This window comes from Alosa pseudoharengus, unplaced genomic scaffold, assembly GCF_046254945.1.
Source record: "Alosa pseudoharengus isolate Yale_2024_CS ecotype anadromous, Long Island Sound unplaced genomic scaffold, YU_APseudo_1.1 YU_APseudo_1.1_scf_3, whole genome shotgun sequence".
In the NCBI taxonomy this organism is placed as follows: domain Eukaryota; kingdom Metazoa; phylum Chordata; class Actinopteri; order Clupeiformes; family Clupeidae; genus Alosa; species Alosa pseudoharengus.
The window spans coordinates 10,916,485-10,938,984 of record NW_027468718.1 but is presented as its reverse complement, the minus strand read 5'-3'; the positions used below and the strand labels follow the sequence as shown (position 1 = coordinate 10,938,984).

Below are 22,500 nucleotides of genomic sequence, written 5' to 3'. Positions count from 1 at the left end.
GAAACACACACACACACACACACACACACACACTCTGACACACTCTGACACACACACACACACACACACACACCGCTGTGAGTCTCTGTGGTGATGAGATGAAAGGGTTGATGATCTTGTTCAGAAAACAAATGACAACCAAACAAATTGACACAATCCTTGGCTGACGGCAGTGCTGGATGGCTACAGATGAGAAGGGAGGTGGAAAGAGCACAGGAGAGGAAGAGGAGTACATCTGGCATGATGAAGAGGAGTGATGAAGAGTGAAGAGGAGTGATGATGAAGAGGAGTGATGAAGAGGAGTACATCTGGCATGATGAAGAGGAGTGATGAAGAGTGATGAAGAGGAGTGATGAAGAGGAGTACATCTGACATGATGAAGAGGAGTGATGAAGAGGAGTACATCTGACATGATGAAGAGGAGTGATGATGAAGAGTGAAGATGAGTAGTACATCTCCTGTGATGAAGTGTGCATCTCCTGTGAAGGTGAGGAGTACCTCTGAGGTGTGTTCGGCGAATGTTTGTGGCGAACATGTTTCCTCTGAACAGTTAAATTTGACCGATTTGGTGTAAACAGCTCATTGTACCAGTAACACTTCGTCCAGCTCACGAATTACCTCCTAAGACTGATTGTGACTGTTTGCAAAGGTTCGCCAAAAACTCAAGGAAAACAGAAACCTGTTTGGAAATGTTCACCTTTGTTTTGCGAATTTCAACACACATCTGGTGTGATAAAGAGCAAGTTAAGATGAGAAGAAGTGCCGTGAACACAGCCATGGCAGAAAGGGCTAGACTGGCTCTGCCCCCTGATCTGGGCGCAACCTGCTGGATCCTCACTTATACGCTGCAGCAGGAGTAATAGATGAGACCATATGAATATGAATGGGTCTCTGCCATCACAACAGGACTGGTTAACGCTGCTACAAACAGTGAGGATGATGAGGATGATGAGGAAGAGGAGGAGGATCCACACGACTAGATGATCATGATGATGATGATGATACACACAGAAAGTGATGAAGGTTCTAGATGAAGCTGACCCTACAGCGATGATGGACCAATGGCTAATGAGAGGAACAGTGATGCTGACCCTACAGCGATGATGGACCAATGGCTGATGAGAGGAACAGTGATGCTGACCCTACAGCGATGATGGACCAATGGCTGATGAGAGGAACAGTGATGCTGACCCTACAGCGATGATGGACCAATGGCTGATGAGAGGAACAGTGATGCTGACCTTACAGCGATGATGGACCAATGGCTAATGAGAGGAACAGTGATGCTGACCCTGCAGCGATGATGGACCAATGGCTGATGAGAGGAACAGTGATGCTGACCCTGCAGCGATGATGGACCAATGGCTGATGAGAGGAACAGTGATGCTGACCTTACAGCGATGATGGACCAATGGCTAATGAGAGGAACAGTGATGCTGACCCTGCAGCGATGATGGACCAATGGCTGATGAGAGGAACAGTGATGCTGACCCTGCAGCAATGATGATGATGGACCAATGGCTAATGAGAGGAACAGTGATGCTGACCCTACAGCGATGATGGACCAATGGCTGATGATAGGAACAGTGATTGTAAGGACATAAATGTGTCCTACCTCATCAACCACAGACTAGAGTGGCGTCAATCTTCCAGCGCAGGAGTGAATGTAAAAACAGAAGTCCAAGACAATAAAAGAAAAAGGGTGGGAAAAGAGGGTGCAAAATGGAGTGAAAGAGAATAGAAAAGAGAAGAGAGGGGATCTGCTGGACTGGATTGGACTGGACTGTTATTTCTTCCTCTTGGTCTTCTTCTTGCGGGTGAAGAGGCATCCGACAGTCTCGTAGTCGTCGATGGACAGGGATACTGGCATGGGCAACGGGGCAGAACCGGGCAGGCCATTGAAGGGCGTGAGCGACTCTAAGTAAGCCTCGCGCTGCGGCGACGTCGGCAGCAAGGACGTCAGCTTCCTCATGCTGGATCGCCGCGGCAACGAGGGTGAGCGGCCAGAGCAGGAAGACAGCGAGGAAGACGAGGAGGACAAAGAGGACAGCGAGAACCGGAAGCGGGTCTGTGCAGGGGACTCTTTAGCAGACAGAGCCTTCTTGCTCTTGGACGGTTCTTTGTGCTCCTTGAGTTCTTTGAGTTCTTTCTGTTCTTTGTGTGTTTTGAGTTCTTTCAGTTGTTTGAGTTCTTTGTGCTCCTTGAGTTCTTTGAGTTCTTTCTGTTCTTTGTGTGTTTTGAGTTCTTTCAGTTGTTTGAGTTCTTTCTGTTCCTTGTGTTCCTTATGGTCTTTATGTTCCTTGTGTTCCTTGTGGTCTTTCTGTTCCTTGTGTTCCTTGTGGTCTTTCTGTTCCTTGTGTTCCTTGTGGTCTTTCTGTTCCTTGTGTTCCTTGTGTTCTTTCTGTTCCTTGTGGTCTTTGTGTTCCTTGTGGTCTTTCTGTTCCTTGTGTTCCTTGTGTTCTTTCTGTTCCTTGTGTTCTTTCTGTTCCTTGTGTTCTTTCTGTTCCTTGTGGTCTTTCTGTTCCTTGTGTTCTTTCTGTTCCTTGTGGTCTTTCTGTTCCTTGTGGTCTCTGCCCTGGCGAGGGCTGTGGGTCAGCACCGTGTGTGTTTGGGTCTGACCCTGGGCGCCGGGCTTGGCTTTGGCCTTGGCGCGGGGAGGGGCCACAGGCTGCTTGGCGCGGGCGCTCTGGGGCGACTTGCTGGCCACCACCAGGCCCTGCAGCTTACTCACCACCTCCGAGAGCAGACGCAGCGCCTTGGCGTCCTCCTCCAACGCCGAACCCCCCGCCCCCGCCCCCGACCCGGCCGCCCCCGCCAATTCCGCCACCCTCTTCGCCCCACCTCTCCGCCCGGTGGTGCGGCGTTCCTCCAGGCTGTGTTGGCGAAGCACCCTACCAGCGGCCGGCGTGGCACCCCCCGAACCCCCGCTGTGCTGGAGCAGCCCGGGGCTGGGGGGAGCCGTCTGGGAGCGGATGGACTCTCGGTGGGAGATGGGCGGCAGGTTGGGCGGCTTGTGCTTGTGCTTGGTGGAGCTGGAGGTGGAGAGAGGGGAGCCGGGCACAGTGGCGCTGCGCTGGCGCAGAGGGGGGTGCCGTTTACCCGCTCGCGTTTTCTTCTGGGGGGGTGAGAGTGAGCCGCTGGGTTTGGAAGTGTCCTTGCTGTGCACGTCTATGATCACGTTATCTTCCGGGGGGGGAGGGAGGCGAAAAAAGCAAAGCGAGGAGCGAGTATTAATAACAGGATTTAAAACGCACAAGACAACAAGTATTAATAACAGGGCTTAAAATGCACAAGACAAGTTTCATTCCAAATAAAACATTTTTGTGATTTACATTCACATTTGTTAATTTGGCCAAAGTGAATTGTAAAGTGGATGACAACCCCACTTCCAAAAAAAAGTGAAGCAGGTAAACCTTGAAGATAGATAGATAGATAGATAGATAGATAGATACTTTATTGATCCTCAAGGGGAAATTCAGTAGGTGAACCTTGAAGGCGGCCCACTAAAAGTACAGTTACAATATGTGGCTACATACATCCCTAGCAAGCATGAATTCAACATGTTCCATTAGAGTTGCCCTTGACCTTTGACCCCATCACAGCCTTCTTACCAATGACAGCAGGAGCGTAGATAGTGGGGGCGGAGTTTGTGAGCCCCGCCCCCATAAGCTCACAGGTCTGGTAGCAGAGCTGGTTGCCCATGGGGTCGTACTGCACCAGCAGGCATTTCTGCACAGGCATCGTGTTGGGCAGCCCTGCTCCCGCTGAGGCCCCCAGTGGGGGGTCCATGGAGCATCCGTCGGTGAGGCTGAGGATCTTGCTGGTGGCCAGCTTCTCCATGGTGTAGCGCCGCAGGTTGTCCCAGCGGTGGCGCACTCGAGCCGCCTTGGGCGTCTGCGGGGGGGTCTGGGAGGCGGGCTGGGACGAGGAGGAGGACGAGGAGGAAGGTTGCTGGGAGGTCTGGGATGGAGCGTTCGTCGGGGCGTGAGACGGAGTTTGCAAAGGACTCATGGAGGGACTCGAGGTGGGGGACAGGGACGGAGCCTGAGGCAGTGACGCAGCTCACGTTACACATCACAGTACTCAAGACACCATACTCAGGGCTTAATCAGAGCTTCACAAGCATACTCAAGACACAATACTCAGGGCTTAATCAGAGCTTCACAAGCATACTCAAGACACAATACTCAGGGCTTAATCAGAGCTTTACAAGCATACTCAAGACACCATACTCAGGGCTTAATCAGAGCTTCACAAGCATACTCAAGACACAATACTCAGGGCTTAATCAGAGCTTTACAAGCATACTCAAGACACCATACTCAGGGCTTAATCAGAGCTTCACAAGCATACTCAAGACACAATACTCAGGGCTTAATCAGAGCTTCACAAGCATGTCATTAGCAATGCTGACATACCTGTGTATCTGTGCACAGCTGAAATGAAATGTGCTTGTGTAAATGTCTCAATGTGCTTGTGTGAATGTCTCAATGTGCTTGTGTGAATGTCTCAATGTGCTTGTGTGAATGTGTAAAGTGTACTGAATGCCATAGTATTACCAATGCTCCTTTAGAACACAAGCATACTTACTAATATTCTCCAATCTGCATAACTGTGACATCCTGTCTATAATTTACTATCACTTCAATTTACTTACCTATACCTACTTACCTTTGTGTTGTCCCCGTCTTTTAATGACCATCAAAACAGGCTGTGTGCTTTGTGTATGTGTGTGTGTGTGTGTGTGTGTGTGTGTGTGTGTGTGTATGTTTGTGAATGTGTTTATATGTATTTTATATAATAAGCTTATTTGAGCTCACTTGAGAAGCTGGAATTGAGCCTGACGAGGCAGAATGTGAAACGTGTTGCTCAATAAAGAAGCTCCATAAAAGCAAGTAAATTTACCAGTGTGCGGTGGTGACCCTTCCTTGTTGTGTTTATATGTATGTGTGTGTGTGTGTGTGTGTGTGTATGTGTGTATGCATAAGGGTGTGTGTGTGCATGCTACTGGTCCATAGGTTTGCATATGTATTGTACTGCATTCTTAATATTTGTGTCCCTGTACCATTTTCTTCATGTGGACATAAATAAATGGTTAAAATGTGTGTGTGTGTGTGTTTGCAATGTGTGTGTGTATGCATAAGGGTGTGTGTGTGAGTGTGAGTGTGTGTGTGTGTGTATGTGTGTGTGTGTGAGTGTGAGTGTGTGTGTGTGTGTATGTGTGTGTGTGTGTGTGTGTGTGTGTGTGTGTGTGTGTGTGTGTGTGTGTGTGTGTGTGTGTGTGTGTGTGTGTGTGTGTGTGTGTGTGTGTGTGTGTGTGTGTGTGTATGTGCGTGTGCTTACCAGGGGCTGCTTGTTCTTGACCATACACACAATCCTCATGGCCTCCTCATCGCTAGGCAGGTCGGGAGGGACAGGGGGCAGTACGGGATCATAGTCCTTCTTGGCCACCGTGTCGTGAGTGAGCAACAGGGCCTGCCACGGCCGAAAGAACACACACTCAAGTCAAGAACATGAACAAGTTTATACTTTATAAATCACCTTAAAAGGTGTGTGACTTTTGACATTTTTGTCTGTATTTTATGTCGGTATCACTGAAAACAAATACATATAACAATCTACGAAAATAACTATGTAAGCCAGTATGTGCATAAGACGTAAGTCACATTGAAATACATTTTGAAGACACCAATTGCTGATTTTACAAATTACAGCTCTGAGTCACAGTTATGCTTTTTATAAATGACATTTCAAATTAGACATAACATTTAATATTGTCAAACTGCAGTTTATCTATGTTAGAAATAACAAGTAAAAAAAAAGTTTATACAACAAAGTGAAATACCAAAGTGAAATAAAAGTTTGACTGTACACCTACAGTATGTGGAGTGAGTTGTCTGACTGTGTGTGAAGTTAAAATAAAAGGCTTGTTGACCATATCACGAGCCAAACTACTGGTAATAAAACGGAGATGAAAGTTTGACCATGCTCTTCTGCATGCTCAGCACAGTATGCGGTGAGTAAGCTGGCTGACCTGGACGTGAGGCTTCTCCAGTAGGCGGTAAAGCTCCAGAATCTCTGGTGTAGGGGTGGTGACCTCTCTTAAATTGGCCATCACCTGCAAGACACAATCCAATATGCATTCATTGAGTACTGTACGACATACAGTGAGTGAAGGGAGTCTTTCACCTTGCTCTCTGATGTTACCATACTGTAGAAGGTATATGCAACTTTAGTCTGGCAAAAACTTGCTCAGGTGCTATTTTACAAGCCTGTTTACAACACTACACACTATAATGGCCCATTTTAGCAGATATCTAGTGTCCCCTTATGCATCTGGCAACCACATGAATAATCATGTGGGTAACGCTTTAGAATAACATGTGCTTATTAGGTAGTAAAAGTGCATAATAAGCAGTTAACAATTCATTACTAACAGTTAGTTAACTATTGTTATCCTTTAATAACATTAACTAACTGTTAACATGCAGCTTGTAAGTGTTAATAAGCAGCCTTTTAAGTTACTTACAAGCATATTTGTTAACAGTTGTAAGTGTTAACAAGCAGCTTGTTAATGCTTGTTAATGGTGTATAAGACAGAGAGGTGGATAACTAATACGCTTATAAGACCTTTCTTACCTATTTGTAGTACATTTTGCAGGCCCCCAATCTAAAGCGAGGACCATGTAGCCTATAGTTCCACAAGCCCAACCTTCTATCTCTCTATATAGGCCTACTGTATCTCTCTATCTAGCTTGGTTTAGCTGTGAGAAATGCACCTTCAAAATTGTTGCAGTGAGCAGGAATTGAACCCCAGTCTCCTGTATCAGAGAGTGCATCGCTACCTATTGAGCTACACTACTTTTCTTACACTACTGATGAAATTGTTTATGTTGATTCTATATTCCGATGTGCTATATCACACTAGCTATGCTTTTTACAAATATGTTTCTGATGGAAAAGTGGTGTTTAATTAATGCAGAAACAGACCGCGAATGTTCGCCTCTGTTCAAGGCAAACTGAAACATGTTTCAAATCGATCACGAACGTTCGCCTATGTTTGCAACTTTGAACCAGAGCTTTGAACGCACCCACTTATCGTCTTTAAGCCTCGGTTGCTAGGTAACCAACTATATACAAAGCAAAGATTCTAGAGCGGAGCTCTGCTCTAGAATCTTTGATACAAAGCTGGCATATCTTTAGACTGCTGACAAACTGACAAACTGTTTTATGCGTTCACTGAACAAAGATTATGGAAATTAAACACCACTTTTCCATCAGAAACATATTTGTAAAAAGCATAGCTAGTATGATATAGAACATCGGAATATAGAATCAAAATGAACATTTTCATCAGAGAATTAGGAACAGTAGTGTAGCTCAACAAGTAGCGATGCACTCTTTGACGTGGGAGACCGGGATTCGATTCCTGCTCACTGCAACAATTTTGAAGGTGCATTTCTGACAGCTAAACCAAGCTAGATAGAGATATACAGTATATAAAGAGATAGAAGGTTGGGCTTGTGGAACTATAGGCTACATGGTCCTCGCTTAAGATTGGGGGGCTGCAAAATGTACTACAAATAGGTAAGAAAGGTCTTATAAGTGTATTAGTTATCCACCTCTTTGTCTTATACACCATTGACAAGCATTAACAAGCTGCTTGTTAACACTTACAACTGTTAACAAATATGCTTGTAAGTAACTTAAAAGGCTGCTTATTAACACTTACAAGCTGCATGCTAACAGTTAGTTAATGTTATTAAAGGATAACAACAGTTAACTAACTGTTAGTAATGAATTGTTAACTGCTTATTATGCACTGTTAATACCTAATAAGCACATGTTATTCTAAAGCGTTACCATTATGGGTCCTTTACACTGATTGGCAGCCTTGCAGCCAAAGGCCGTTTTACAATAGGCTTCAGCAACCTCTATCTGAGACTCCAACTCGAAGTGGTAACATGATTAGAGGGAGGGGAGATTTGCCTCTGTGTCACACTCTGCTTTTGATCAGATTCACCCTTTTTAGTGGTCATTTCAAAGTCCGAGATTTGCACAGGAAGAAGGAGACAACCACGTGTCCGGTTTACAGTAGCTTTGAGGCCATGCACCAAACTCTCTCTTATTCAGCAAAGCCAAGGTCAAGTAAAGCCAACGACAAGTGTTTAAGATGTGTTAAGGTGTGTTAAGTTGTGTGTAAGTGTGTGTAGGTGTGTTAAGGTGTGTATAGTTGTGTGTAGGTGTATGTAGGTGTGTAATTGTGTGTAGGTGTGTATAGTGGTGTTAAGGTATGTGTAGGAGTGTGAAGTGTATTAAGGTGTATGTAAATGTGTGTAGGAGTGTTAAGGTGTGTGTACGTGTGCATAGGTGTGTGTAAGTGTGTTAAGGTGTGTGTAAGCGTGTGTAGGTGTGTTAAGGTGTGTGTAGGTGTGTGTTTTAAGAAGTGCCATGGCTGAACGTACCTCCTGGGAGAGACCGGATGAGTAAGGCAAGTAAGGGGTTAACACACACTTTGCATTCTTCTGCTGCAACAGGCACTCATATACCTGAGAGAGAGAGAGAGAGAGAGAAGGAGAGAGAGATGGAGAGAGAGAGAGAGAGAAGGAGAGAGAGAATGAACGGCAGAGAGAGGGAGTGAGAGAAAGAGAGAGAGAGAGAGGGAATGAGAGAAAGAGAGAGAGATGGAGAGAGAGAGAGAGAATGGCAGAGAGAGGGAATGAGAGAAAGAGAGAGAGATGGAGAGAGAGAGAGAGATGGAGAGAGAGAATGAACAGCAGAAAGAGGGAGTGAGATGGTGAGGTGGATAAATCAAGCGCTAGAGAGGGCATCTGACACAACAACTGTGGACAAACCAAAGCCACTAACACAGGGGGAAACAGACACTGATTAACAGTGGGCAAGATGTGTTAAAATATCAACCATCATACAATGTTTTCAACAACTCTCGCTACTCCTGTAAAATCATTGCCCTCATTTTTGGTAGTTTAGGCATGTGCACAAGATGTGTGTACGAGGCCTGCAGATTTGCGGACTACATAAGAACAAGGCCAAGAAACGGACAAGATATGTCTCTGTATCAGCAGTAATTGGTAGCCTCTACATATGTAGGTGCCACTTTTACCCCTAATGTGCATAATGGATTGGGGTATTGGCTGCTGTTGTACACCTTTCTGTCAAATTTGGATTATGCCATGACATATGCTTATCTTCTAATCCAATAATCCATATAAAGAATTTAAAAAATTATAAAGTGTGTGTGTGTGTGTGTGTGTGTGTGTGTGTGTGTGTGTGTGTGTGTGTGTGTGTGTGTATTAGCATGGATGCACAAAGTAGCATTGATGGACACAAAGTAGTGTTGATGAGTGCATTTGTGTGGGGGCATACTTGCATACTAACCACTTGAGAGCCAGGCAAGAGATCAAGGAACAGGTTGTGTGTGGGTGTGTGTGTGTCTGTCTGTGTGTGTGGGTGTGTGTGTGTACTAACCCTAAGTAGCGACCGAAGCCAGGGTGCACTGAGCAGGTTGTGAAGCAGGTCGGCACCACTGATGTCTCTGCTGATAGAGAGCCTCACCTCCGCTAACACATCAGCCAACACCTGAGTCAGACCTATAGACGCACGCACACACACACACACACACACGCATACACACACACACACACACAATATAGGTGGTTAGTCCAGAGAGGGCCATTGCAGATCAGGAGATAGTAGCACAACAGGGTAATGACACACTAACACACACACTGAAACACACACACACACACTGAAACACATACTAAAACCCACAGTCAAACACACTGAAACAAACACACACAAACTGAAACACACACACTGAAACACACAAACTGAAACACACAAACTGAAACACACACTAAAACACACACACACACACTCACACATACTGAAACACACACGCACACACACACACACACACACTGAAACATAACACATGTCCCAACTGTTTCTAATGTGGGGTTGTATAAGTCTTGGCATTAATTGGCATTAACTGTCACTGAAACATGGTCATGTCAAGGAGAGGTAAACACAGCTGTAGTTGCCCTTGCCCTCCAGGCTGTACCTGTGTAGTTTGGACACCTTGCCCTCCAGCCTATATACACTGTGTAGTTTGGACACCTTGCCCTTCAGGCTGTACACTGTGTAGGTATTAAGTTGGGACACCTTGCCCTTCAGGCTGTACACTGTGTAGGTGTTAAGTTTGGACATGGACCACACCTTTAAAATGTAAGAGAAGCCTTTGCATCAACACCACATCATCAGCAGCATCGCCAAAACATGACAGTCAGGTGACAGACGCCTGTCAGGTAAACCTCTGCCTGTGCCACCTGTGCTTTTTAGGTAGCTACTGTAGGTACCTGCCTGGCAGTTAAAACAGCGTTGGATGCAGGATGCACACAAACACTCTCTATTTCACACACTCTATTTCACACACACACACACACACACACACACACACACACACACACACACACACACACACACACACACAGATACAGACACAGACACACAGAGCTGATGGAGCAGAGGGACTCACCGTTGTCCTGCTGGCCTCTCTGAGACATGGCCATGGCCTCTGGTCTCTGTTTCATAGCCCTCACTAGGGAAAGGACAAGAGGAGTCAGACAAGAACACACACACGCACACACACACAAATATGCAAAAACCAAAAAAAGGAAACAACACAAACTGTGTTGTCCCTATCTGGACACAGAGATGTCTAAAAACAACCTAAGTTGTGTTGTTTTCAACACATTTGTTTTTTGTGTATGCACTTCAAAATGCATGTTAAAAAACAGAAACAGAAAACATCCGGTTTATTTTATTTTTTTACTGTAGCCTAATCTAATACATTAATGGTAATATTAATACATAATGTACAATCTGTCCTGTCGCATGATTGTTTTAAAAACAGCTGTCAAGTCATGCCAAGTCATAGCGCAGTCTATTTATGAATGGACGTGCATAGCCAAGTAAATTGTGGTTGTGGTAATCTTGACGTCTCCACAGTTAGAGAGACGGTGAGGGAGGGTGAGGTGAGAACGGACAGTCACGCAACTCCTCCTCCCCCTTCAAAGGTCAGTCTACCCTGGTCAGCTCAGTTATTCGGCCCCTGTGAGTCAATGAGATTACTGTCCCATATATGCCCCCCCCCAAACACCCCAACCTCTTCCCACAGCGCTGAAGAGGTAAAGGGTGTAAGCCTACCTACCTATACTGAAATGATTAAAGTAGGACATTGTTTTTGTTGTCTTCTAGGTCGTTGGTCAAAGACCTATATTGCCAACCACTTCTGCATCATCTGTTGAAACAGCTCTGTAAAAAAAAATCCAGTCCACATTCGACATCACACAACACGTGTGTCCATATTCGGACAGGCTTCACCGGTCCGTGAGAGCTGAGAGTAGAGATGAAATACATTAAAAAAAGAAAAAGGGAAAAAAAATCAGCAGGGATCATGAGGCGCAGCGATAAGCCCCGATCAGATGCTGTCACAGATCTCACACAGGGAAATAATTCTCGCCCATGTGCCACCCGGCCCGCGAGCTCTGTAGCGCGCGGTTGGCACTCCGCCCCCGCAGAACAGGTGGGGAGCTCGTCAGAGACCGGGACAAACAACGGGCACACGGAACTACACGGAATTATCCCCACTGCGCTAGGTCACGCCAAGCCAAGCCCCGCTGTTTAAACGATGCTATGCACAGCATGACAATGCAGCTCGAGTCCTGACGTCAGGTGTTTGCAGCCGTAAAAAAACAGAGGAAATCATCATTGTGAAAAGTTAATGTTTTCAAAAGAATAATTAACTAACAACACAACAACACACTGATATAGCAATTAGTTGTTCAAGAAGCCAGGCGCTCCCAAGATAAGTAATTAAAGTACACCACTCACTCATACATTCACTCACTCACCTCTCTCTCGGACTCGTCTTTCTCTCCGTTCCTCTGCCACGCTCTCTCTCTCCTCCTCCTCCTACTCGAGGAGTTGTAGCTGTCAAAAAAGTCCTCCCTGCGTGCAGGTTGATTCAGGATTTTGGGATGAGGTCCGGCATTCTGGAGCGCATTCTCTCTGCGGGATGCTGCGCGCAGGGTTAGTTGACCACGGCAGCGGCGTTCCGGTGCACACAATGCAACGTCCGTGATTTTTTACGATGAAACATCCTCAGAAAAAAAGCAGACTGTAATCCTTTTCGATCCCATTTAATCCCGCGAGCGCGCGCGCACACACATACATACCACACACATACTGTAGGCCACACACACACTCACTCTCCTAAGAGCGAGCTCTTCCCAGGCCCTGGTCTGCCACTCAAAGCTTCTTAACTCTTTCTGCTTTTAGACACACACACACACACACACACACACATGGATGGACAGCAGTGTGTTAAAGGGGAGGTGAAAAATGGAGGCACATCGATAATATGTGTGTTCAACATCTATACCCAAAAGACCCCACACACATCCTCTAAAGACTAAGTCCACACATTTAACACACACACACACACACACACACACACACACACTCCCTCTCTCTCCCATCTATGTCTTTTAAATGTAATCATGTCAGCAGTGCTGTTTCAGTTGTATTAAATCCTCATGTTGATGGGAGTTTGCATGCCTGGACTGTGGTTTCGGGCTGGCAGCTGGTGTATTGTCTTGTCTGTGTGTGTGTGTGTGTGTGTGTGTGTGTACGTCAGCGGTACCGTCCGAGGACGGCGAATTAGATTTGTAGGTGAGCAAGGTACAGGGTCAGAGGTCACGCTGTCGGGCCAGGATGTAAGCGCTACCCAAAGATTATGTAGATTATGCTTTCTCTCCACAACACACACTCAGTAGAAGTCACACCAGGGTGGCACATAAACATAACATTTATACAATAAAACACTAAATAATAATAAAGTCAGCATTTTGTAGAGCATTACTCTAAAGTCCGATTTATTTTCATTTCAAATCATCTGCATTGGTTTTGAACGTTTCAACCGGAAATCCTCTAGGAACATAGTGCAAGGGCAGGCCTTATAGGCAAGATTTGCATGGATATAACAACTTCATTACAATTATAAACTCACGTTGGTACATACACTCACATGTTAAGTAATCATAATTTTGCCTACCTAATATCTTACATTTCAAGTCCTTCATGAAAACAGGTCAGTGACAGCTGTTCCACCATACAGTTGCACTTACAGTAACAGCCAAGCAGGTAGAGCCACGGACTTCCTTTTCAGGACCAGGGCAGAGCAATCTATGGGTGTCATGGAGATGGAATGTCAGAGGAAAGAGGACATTCTGACCTGGCTAAATTATGCTAATTATTTCCCACACAAAATTCACATTCAATGTAATAAATGAAAACCATCAGTATCAGTAGAATACACTCTCTCTCTCATATGCACCCCCCCCCCCCCCCCCACACACACACACAAGCTGACACATATATACAGACAATTTACATATTTCTGCCCATACATAGCAAACTGATAGATGACTCTCTCCAGTATGCACGCAGACATACAAGATCACACATCTTTACTTGTGCATAAACATAACATACTGGTAGATTACTTTCTCTAGTGTGCATGCACACACACACACACACACACGCTGGTAAGCACTCTTAAGCTGCCGGGTCAGAGAGCGAGTGCACTACTGTGGTCCCCTCCCCCATCTATACAGTACTTGGTTCACATTCTGTGTTACATCAGGGTCTGTGACATCCACGGTCACACACACACACACACACAGAGACAACACACACATACACTGTGGTGTTAATGTGCCTAGATCTCACACAGTCATGACCATGACTTGATCTTGTTACTCTCTGTCTTGTTCACACAACCACACACAGTCCCCAGGAGCATGTGTAATGGTAGCCTGTGGATGCAGTAACTGTGCAGTGAGTCAACCTCCCTCCCGACAGCTTAAGAGACGTTCTAGTGACAGACTCCATCATCAGTCGCTTGGTCAACATACCCGCATCACTACGAGGTGCTAGACGTTTGTGGATTCGAGCCTTTGGGCTGGACAGCACAGTAAAACACAACAGAAGCTACATAAATAGTCACACAGACTTTTGCTTGTCAAAGGTCCACTATATTGGTGTTTTAGTTTAATTATGCTTTATGACTTTTTTTTAATCACTAATGTTAATGTTTGTTAATGTCATCACAAGTCCCTGTGGACAAAAATGCCTGCTAAGAACTATAAATGTAAACATAAATTACTAATTCACACACATACACACCCCAACTTTTCCTTTATGACAATGTTGAGGACCCTGATGTCAGGACATTATAATCTTAAAACAAATGTGTTGTTCCTATCTGGACACAGAGATGTGTTAAAAAAACAACGCAAGTTGTGTTGCTTCAACACAAATTGTGTTATTTTCAACACTGTGTAACAAATAAAAAAGGAAACAACACAAACTGTAATTTATCTATTTTCCTGTCACACTTTCTCTCTCTCTCCCTCCAACTTCAGGAGTTGTGTCTGTCGAAAGCCCTTCCTGGGTAGGTAGCCTCAGGATTTAGGGATGATGCATTCCTTGATATCAATCTGATCTACCTCTGATCCTTCACTGGTCTGGTTCTGCATGTAAACGTACTGGGCTAAACTGTGCATGTAAACATACTAGGCTAAACTGTGCATGCAAACAGTAGGTGGGCTTAACTGTGCATGTAAACGTACTATAGGCTAAACTGTGCATGTAAACGTAGGCTAAAGTGTGCATGTAAACATACTGATTTTTGGCCCTGATTACTCACAGATGTGGCATTGATCAATAGCCTTTATTCACTCACCTAATCAACTTAGCAATGCGCCTAAAGCTGTCAATTAACAAAATAATAATAAAAAAAAACATATAAAACATCATGTACAGCTTAGAAACTAACACCGAAACATTAGTTTTTTTTACAGCAGCATCTCAACAAACATCTTCTTAGTGTGACGCGAAATTGAAAAGACACAAACACACACACACACACACACAGACAGACGCACAAGCACACAGATGCACATACACACACAGTGCTGGGAAGGTCACTTTTAAAATGTATTCCATTAAACATTACTGAATATATGCCCTAAAATATATTTTGATATAACATATTATATATGTCTATAACATATTCTGATAGATTACTAGCCTGGAAAATCCAGACCCTGTAATCTAGAAAGATTTAGGGTCTGGCCACGAACAATGTAATGGCCCAATTCGAGGGGCGGCAACAAGCAAGCATTTAAAAATCTCACTGCACGCAATTGGATAACACTAGACCATGTTTACACTGAATGATTTCGGACTTTGACGCAATCGGATAACACCAATATTTACTTTCCTCCAACGTTGCAGCGCTATCTTCATCAGTTTAGCTGGTTCCCCGGATTGCAAGTAGGCCTAACGTGAATCATTGCTCCTTGCCAGAGTGTCTCACAGAGACAATTCCATTGTGCTCTCGCGAGAACTCTGAATTTCCAGGGAAATAGATTACTCAAAGTGAGAAGTAATGTATTTTGAATACTTGGATTACAATAATGTTGTATTATATTTAGCAGTGGATAAAACAGTTATGTGAGGTTATGTGACTCATAGTATCAACAACCCACAATCTGCTTAACAGTTAAGATGGATTGATATACAGTATAAGCTACAGTATGTGCTATGAAACACTGTGTCAAAGAAGAACAGAGATGTTTTGTCTGCACATAGGCTAAAAGGCTACCGCATCCCAAACAAAGTAGGCTATACACAGTTTTCTTTAAAGGCTATCAATATGAGAGGGAAAGAGAAAGGAGTAGGCTACCTGATAGGCTACATAGTGTGGTTAAAAAAGATACTTGAATTTGAGTTTAAAAGGCATGGCGTACCTAATATTTTAAAAAGCACATTACTATAGGCTTTTTTTGCCCAACAGCCTTAAAACTTAAATCAAAGCATATTAGATGCATTAGCCTATTTAATATTCAATACCAACAAAACTAGATGCCGTGGGGCAGAAGACGCTTGGTGGCCGTCCACAACGTTATAAACTTAACCTAAATAATCGGCTTCTGTAAGCTACAATCGGAATTTTCTGTATATACTGTACCCCTGTTGTCTCAATGATAATAACATCTCATTTCAGAGTTTGCCGTTCATTTGCATTATTAATATAACATCGTATTTTGTCATTTTTGGCGAAGACATGCATTCCGTTAGGGATATTGAACATTCTCTAACCATCGTGATTTCGATTTGGTGCAGTTTTCAGCACAAAAACTCATTTTATTCTTTTCATGGAGAGCATTGGCTTTCTGCCTCTTAGTTGTGCACGCATGTTTTCGTGACGTTGCATAGAAATCCATGTATATAGATCTTCAAAAATGTCTAACCTCAGGCACAGAAAATGTCCTTGCTTTAAGCCTAACCTATGTGTGGTGCTACCAACTGCATGACAGGCCTATAGATATTTTCTTGAGACTCTGGTATGTAATTTCACACAATGTTTAAGGCACTTGGAAAAGGCAGTTAGATAGTGTTGGATATGAAATTCCTTTTAGCAACTATGAGGTCTAACCTATATAGGGGAGACACTGATCCATAAAATCTGACTAAATTCATCCTATAATGGGTCTGGGGCAGGTGACTTTTCAAGCCTACTTTTGAATAACATTCAAAGAAAGGTTAATCGGAATCGGAATGATAAATATGGTTATTAATCGGTTATCTAAAATTCAAAACGGTAGTGAAATTGGTTTTGTTCCAATTTTCGGTTATGTTCATCCAAACATTGTGTTCGTTTCCGTTTTTTTCGTTCTTCTAATCCCTGGTAATATGCATTATGGGTTTAAATCAGTTCAAACCCATCTATTCATAACAACAATACCTATGTTTCTAGAACATTTGTGAAGCCTTGGGGGTTTCCAAAACAACAGCACTAAGACTGCTCTATATGCATGTGTGTACTGCTGTGCGTTATGGTGGAACTGGGATACGAGTGCAGTGTGTGTGTGTGTGTGTGTGTGTAATCAGCCCGTCTTCAGTGCTATGTGTTATGATGGAGCTTGACTGCGAGCACTGTGGCTGTGTGTGTGTGTGTGTGTGTGTGTGTAATAATCAGTGTGTTACATGTGCCTGTAAACAGAAGCCAAGCCTGTTATCAGGACAGCCTGGTTGCCTGCGCGCCACTGCACTGAGTGAACCCTGCAGAGGATTACAAGCACACTGCCTCCTGCACATAATGAAATGATTTTGTCTCAGCTATGCACACACACACACACGGGCATGTAAACACCCACACACACGTGTAGAGAAACAAACGTGCCCAGCACACAGACACACAGGTACACATGTACACATATACACACAGATGTGTCAAACAAATATGTCAACACCTAGAAAAGACACAGACACACGCTCACATATAAATGCAAACATGTGCAAAGACGCAAACACACACACAGAAAAAAAAGTTCAATATTTTGGTTTAAAATAAGATTTAATGTATAATCTAAAACACAATCATCTTCCTCTGTGTAGTTAAGACTGGAAAAAGTGAACAGGAATCCGTAACAGTGCATATAGGGCCGAAGGTAGAGCGCACCCAGGGCATAGCTCTGAGCCTGGGGAAGGCAGTCTCACGCTCTTGGCTGCTTTATTAGACCCATGTTTCAGTGCGTCTCGGGGGCGGCACAAACATGAAATGTACAAGACATTCTCAAACATTAATCCACACACTCATGACCAAAGAGAAAGGCTGATAATAGAAAGAATCATGTCTTTGACCAGGTCTGGGCCTAATCTGGGCCGCATCTGTGCAAATGCCCTAATTTAAATGCCAGGCAAAGTGCAAAGTCAGTCTATGAGTAACATGTGAACGAAAGGCATCATGTGACTTGTGACATGTGACAGCTTTTAGCTGACACACCACAGCTTGTGCTTGAGGTCTGGCTTATGGTGTTACATTTGCAAAATAGATTTTGTATAACTGTTAAATTAGCATTAGTTATAGACTTTAGACTTTGCCCGACACCTAAATTAGGGCTCCAAGTGTCAGCCCTTATCTTATAGCTGTTCAGTAATATCCCTTTCATTAACGGGCAATGACCAAAGCAAAAAGCAACGGACAAAGTCTATTGTGCATGAACTCAATCCATCATGTGACGTGGGAGTACTGCGACAAGGAACTCATGTTTGCACATAGGATCAATCTCATCGCACTCAATCAGTAAATAATGTTGCACAGTTAAACAAAAAAATGATTTGACCAAGTTATTACATTTGTTTTATGGCCGACCTTGATCATTTGCTTTATGTTGTGCACGGCCGACCCTAAACATCGCTTTGCTCCTTGACTGTTGCCCAGCAATTAAATGATGGCCCGTGAGAATCAGCTGGAGAGTAGCTCCACATGATACAGTTTCATTGGCACATTGGACATTTCCCACCAACGTGAGTGCAGAAGCTCATACCCCCTTACTTTGAAATGAATGCAAAGTAAGGGGACACAGACATCTGCACTCAACTTCCTTGAGGGGAAGTAGAGTAGATGAACCAAGGCACATTTATATTAATGTTTCTTTTCCCATAGACAATCACTCCATCATTATTAGATCAATTAAGGCAATCGAATGCAAGTATCCTGCTATGCAGAAAGTTGTGACCAAAGATCTGAGAGCATAGCGCTCTATATTCTCAATCTATAAACAGTGCCTCTACTCTTTCTGCATCTATGTGTGTTATTCTCAATCTATAAACAGTGCCTCTACTCTTTCTGCAAGTATGTGTGTGGACGGTGGGTACAAGGACGAGAAGGTGTCGTGACCTTGGGTGTTTAATTCTGTCGTGAATTATAATGACAGCTTTTCTCCATTATCGCCTCTCATCAAAGTATTGGCCATTTTAATTCAATCACATTCTAATCCCAGGAGAAAGCCCAATAAAACAATCATTTAAAAGCAGCCGAAATCACCCACAGCTTTACACAACAACAAAGCCCAGCAGGATACATTCCCTAAATAGGATTTAAAAAATAAAAACTATTTATTTTTTTGCAATGGTTTTCATTTCACAAAAATAAGTTATTTTTTTCTGACAATCATTAGATATTTCCAGTGTTTTCTTTTTTTTCTAACAGTAGAAAATACATCCCTTTAAACCCTAAAAATTGGATCCCTTTTGGCAAACCAGTGCTTCAGCAGGTTTTATGTAATAAAGAGGGTAATCTGCACCCCCGTCCACAATGCAGAGAGACCACACAATAATGTCCTTCTACGGTGACATTTTCCAGACTCCATAGCTTTGTTCATCTATAGGTCTTGTATGAATGCTGGATTGGTGTGAAATGAGTTCTAGAAGCCTAGTCTTGGATACAATGTACCCAAACGGAGTAATGTAGGCTTTGAACGCAGTTTGGTTATGGTAAGTACAAACTGCCAAACGTTACTAAGCCTCTCTCTCCCTCTCTCTGCATCATTCTCTATGAAGAACCACTTGTATGTCAGTGATATTTATGTAATGTCATCTCATAATGCCATGACCCCACAGCCTGATACATATGTTATACTAAGCATGTCAGGGTGAAAATACACAAAAAACTGAAAAGTGTATAATGAAAAGACCCCATAACCCTAACCAAACTGCTAACAACAGCAGGACCTAGAACATGCCATTGCACTCCACATCTGACTTGCAAAGTAGAAAAAACTTTAAATAGGTGTGTCCATCCATCCAACCCAAGCCAAACTGGGGCACACATGGTGCTGGTGGAGGTGCTGGGGTGCAAGTGGCAGCACCATGCCACATGTGGTTCTCAGTGCCCATGGAGAGCCAGGTCGGCTGCACCATGCCACATGTGGTTGTCAGTGCCCATGCATGCCACATGTGGGTGTCAGTGCTCATGGAGAGCCAGGTCGGCAGCACCATGCCACATGTGGGTGTCAGTGCCCATGGAGAGCCATGTGCTATTCTGGCCTGAGGACATGTCCTGATCCTAACCCCCATCTCTATCTATCTCACTTCCTGTCTCTCTCCACTGTCCTATTGATATAAAGGCAAAAAATATACTTACAAAAAAAAAAAAAAACATGGTGCTTGAGTGAAAGTAAAGGAGAAAAGATTTCATATCTGTGTGTTGTCTTTTTCATTTGCAACATTTGAACCATTCAAGCCTTCATTAAGCAATAATTTGATTGAAGACTTAAATAAAAGGCTGCAAACAAAATAGAGTGCATGTAGAATGGTGGCAGTAATTAAGCAGTGTTTTGGTCACACAATGTTATGGTATGTAAAAATAAAGACTTGGATAAGGCCTTATTGTGGACCTCTATAGGTTCATTCCTCACACAGACGCTATCTGGCTAACGCTAACAGTTACACTAGCTAACTGTACTCCCTGCCATACCTCTCTGCATTAATGCAAAGAACCCTGAGGCTTTACATACTGCACATACAGTAGATAATGAATGACATATATTCTCCTTAATTTACATTACGGTCAGTCTATTCAAAAGCAGTAGCTGAATTAATTGGCTGATTCAGTTACAGTAACACCATCATGGTGGATCAAAGCTAATAGCTAATGAGTAGCCTACAGTGATGACACTCTTGTCTCTAGAGGTCTGGAGTGTATTGAAACTGTGAAATACTAAGAGTTCAAGGTGGTTTCACTTCTTGGTTAACTAATGCAACCACCTTTGATCTCTCTTTCTCTCTCACACTCCCTCTCTCTCTCTTTCACTCTCACACTTACACTCACACACACACACATACACTCACACTCACACACAATGACTAGCAGGTGTCTTTAAAGAGTTAGCTGTTAGCTCGGTAGAAGAGTCTTTGAAGAGTCTCAGTAAAGGGTTCTAAGTGCTGACCATCTCAACCCTTTATCTGCTAGCGGTTTGAGCTAGCTGTTCTATAGCTATACACAGTCCACTACAGCACCAACCAGTCTTGGTCAGGGTAAACACTCTGTGAGCAGATTGCTCAGAAATGGATCTGACCAGGCGCACAGGGTCAGATCTGAGTCCATGACGGCCATCTTGACTTGTTGTCTTATGTGGTCTTCTCTCGCTGGATCTGGATGTAGCAAGCCTGAGCAACAGAAACAGGGAGACGTGAGCTTGAATGTCAGAAACTAAAACAAATGAGAAATCATAAATAGCACTGAAAAGATGCTTAGGCCTAACCTAGGTGAGTTTCTTAGTGTTTTAAGCCCCCAACGTTGTCATCAAGGCAGCGCTGCCTGGTAGGCACTAAGGTTAGGCATGGGTTAAGGTTAGGGTTAGGATTAGGTGCTTTTAAGTCGACGGTGGCAGAGCTGCCTGGAAGACGACGTTGGGGGCTTAAAACACCATCGACCCCTAGGTGAACCCAAACGGATCTGCAATCACATTTGAATTTGCTTTGCAGATCTGTCTGGACATTTTCTCATTGCACAACGACAACCCAGTCACCAATCACAACCGCTTATCCGGCATGGGGCGGGCTTTATACGATAACATACAGGGAATAGGTGAAATGCTAATGGAATCAGTACTAAATGGCAAAGACTTGCATCAGAGACTTTCTAATCAGGAGACACAGCACTCAAATAATCCTGCATAGAAATGCATGGGTTTAGTTCGTAACGCCAATATGCCAGTTATCTACACACATATCCCGCCCCTTCCTGTAAGCCTCCCCATTCACTTGCATAGAAACTGCCCGATAAAAGTGCGTTACCAAGATGATACTCCCCAAAGTCCCCAAAGTGCATTTAGAGAATAGCCTAAAAGGACTTTGCTTGTACCTTCTTTGGAGTAAACAACTACATTTGATATAACAGGTCCTGAGCTTGTGGGATAAAAGCAAACTTTAGCGCTTCCGTTCTTCAGTCATGAGTGGAGATTTGTCCAGATGGGTCAACTGAGGTACCAACTGAGGTAGCTTAGTGCAGGAAGTGAGTGAAAGGGTGACGCACCTTGAGGGTGGTGAACATGAGTCCGTCTTCTCCGTGCTGGAGATGAGGGTCCATCAGGTCCTCTATCAGGCTCACCTCTGAACCCAGGTTCCTGATGCTGTAGGTGGACACACACACACACACACACACACACACACACACACACACACACACACACACAAACAAACACACAATCACATAAATTTTCTTTGTGAAGAGGTGTGAGTATGGAACACACACCCACATACAGACATATCTGTCATTCTTTCCCGCAATTTATTTCAAAAAGTGAATCCTTCATATATTATAGATTCATTACATAGATTCAAAATATTAGAATAAAAATGTTATAATAATACAGAAATGTCAACCTTTTAAAAATAAATGTATCTGCACCTGTACACAAACAGGGCTTCTAAGCATCACATTAAGGAGGTGACACACACACACACCACATAGTACCATGTGGAGGAACAACAAGGACGCGCGCGCACACACACACGCACGCACGCACGCACGCACGCACGCACGCACGCACGCACGCACGC

At 43.8% G+C, this 22,500-nt stretch overlaps 2 protein-coding genes across 2 annotated transcripts in view; both read right to left on the bottom strand.

The window, feature by feature from the left end:
* LOC143099829 (MAGUK p55 subfamily member 4-like) overlaps positions 1-10,613 on the bottom strand; it is a 25,205-nt gene extending 14,592 nt beyond the window's left edge. The window contains exons 1-6 of the mRNA XM_076262744.1: positions 10,559-10,613; positions 10,071-10,205; positions 9,490-9,611; positions 8,466-8,549; positions 6,035-6,118; positions 5,344-5,475 (exon numbers count right to left, since the gene is read on the bottom strand). Coding sequence (XP_076118859.1) covers positions 5,344-5,475; positions 6,035-6,118; positions 8,466-8,549; positions 9,490-9,611; positions 10,071-10,205; positions 10,559-10,613 — 612 coding nt within the window. The remainder of the gene's footprint in view (positions 1-5,343; positions 5,476-6,034; positions 6,119-8,465; positions 8,550-9,489; positions 9,612-10,070; positions 10,206-10,558) is intronic.
* A 6,875-nt stretch (positions 10,614-17,488) lies between these two features.
* LOC143100183 (alsin-like) overlaps positions 17,489-22,500 on the bottom strand; it is a 60,507-nt gene continuing 55,495 nt past the window's right edge. The window contains exons 35-36 of the mRNA XM_076263155.1: positions 21,974-22,070; positions 17,489-21,105 (exon numbers count right to left, since the gene is read on the bottom strand). Coding sequence (XP_076119270.1) covers positions 21,067-21,105; positions 21,974-22,070 — 136 coding nt within the window. The 3' untranslated portion in view covers positions 17,489-21,066. The remainder of the gene's footprint in view (positions 21,106-21,973; positions 22,071-22,500) is intronic.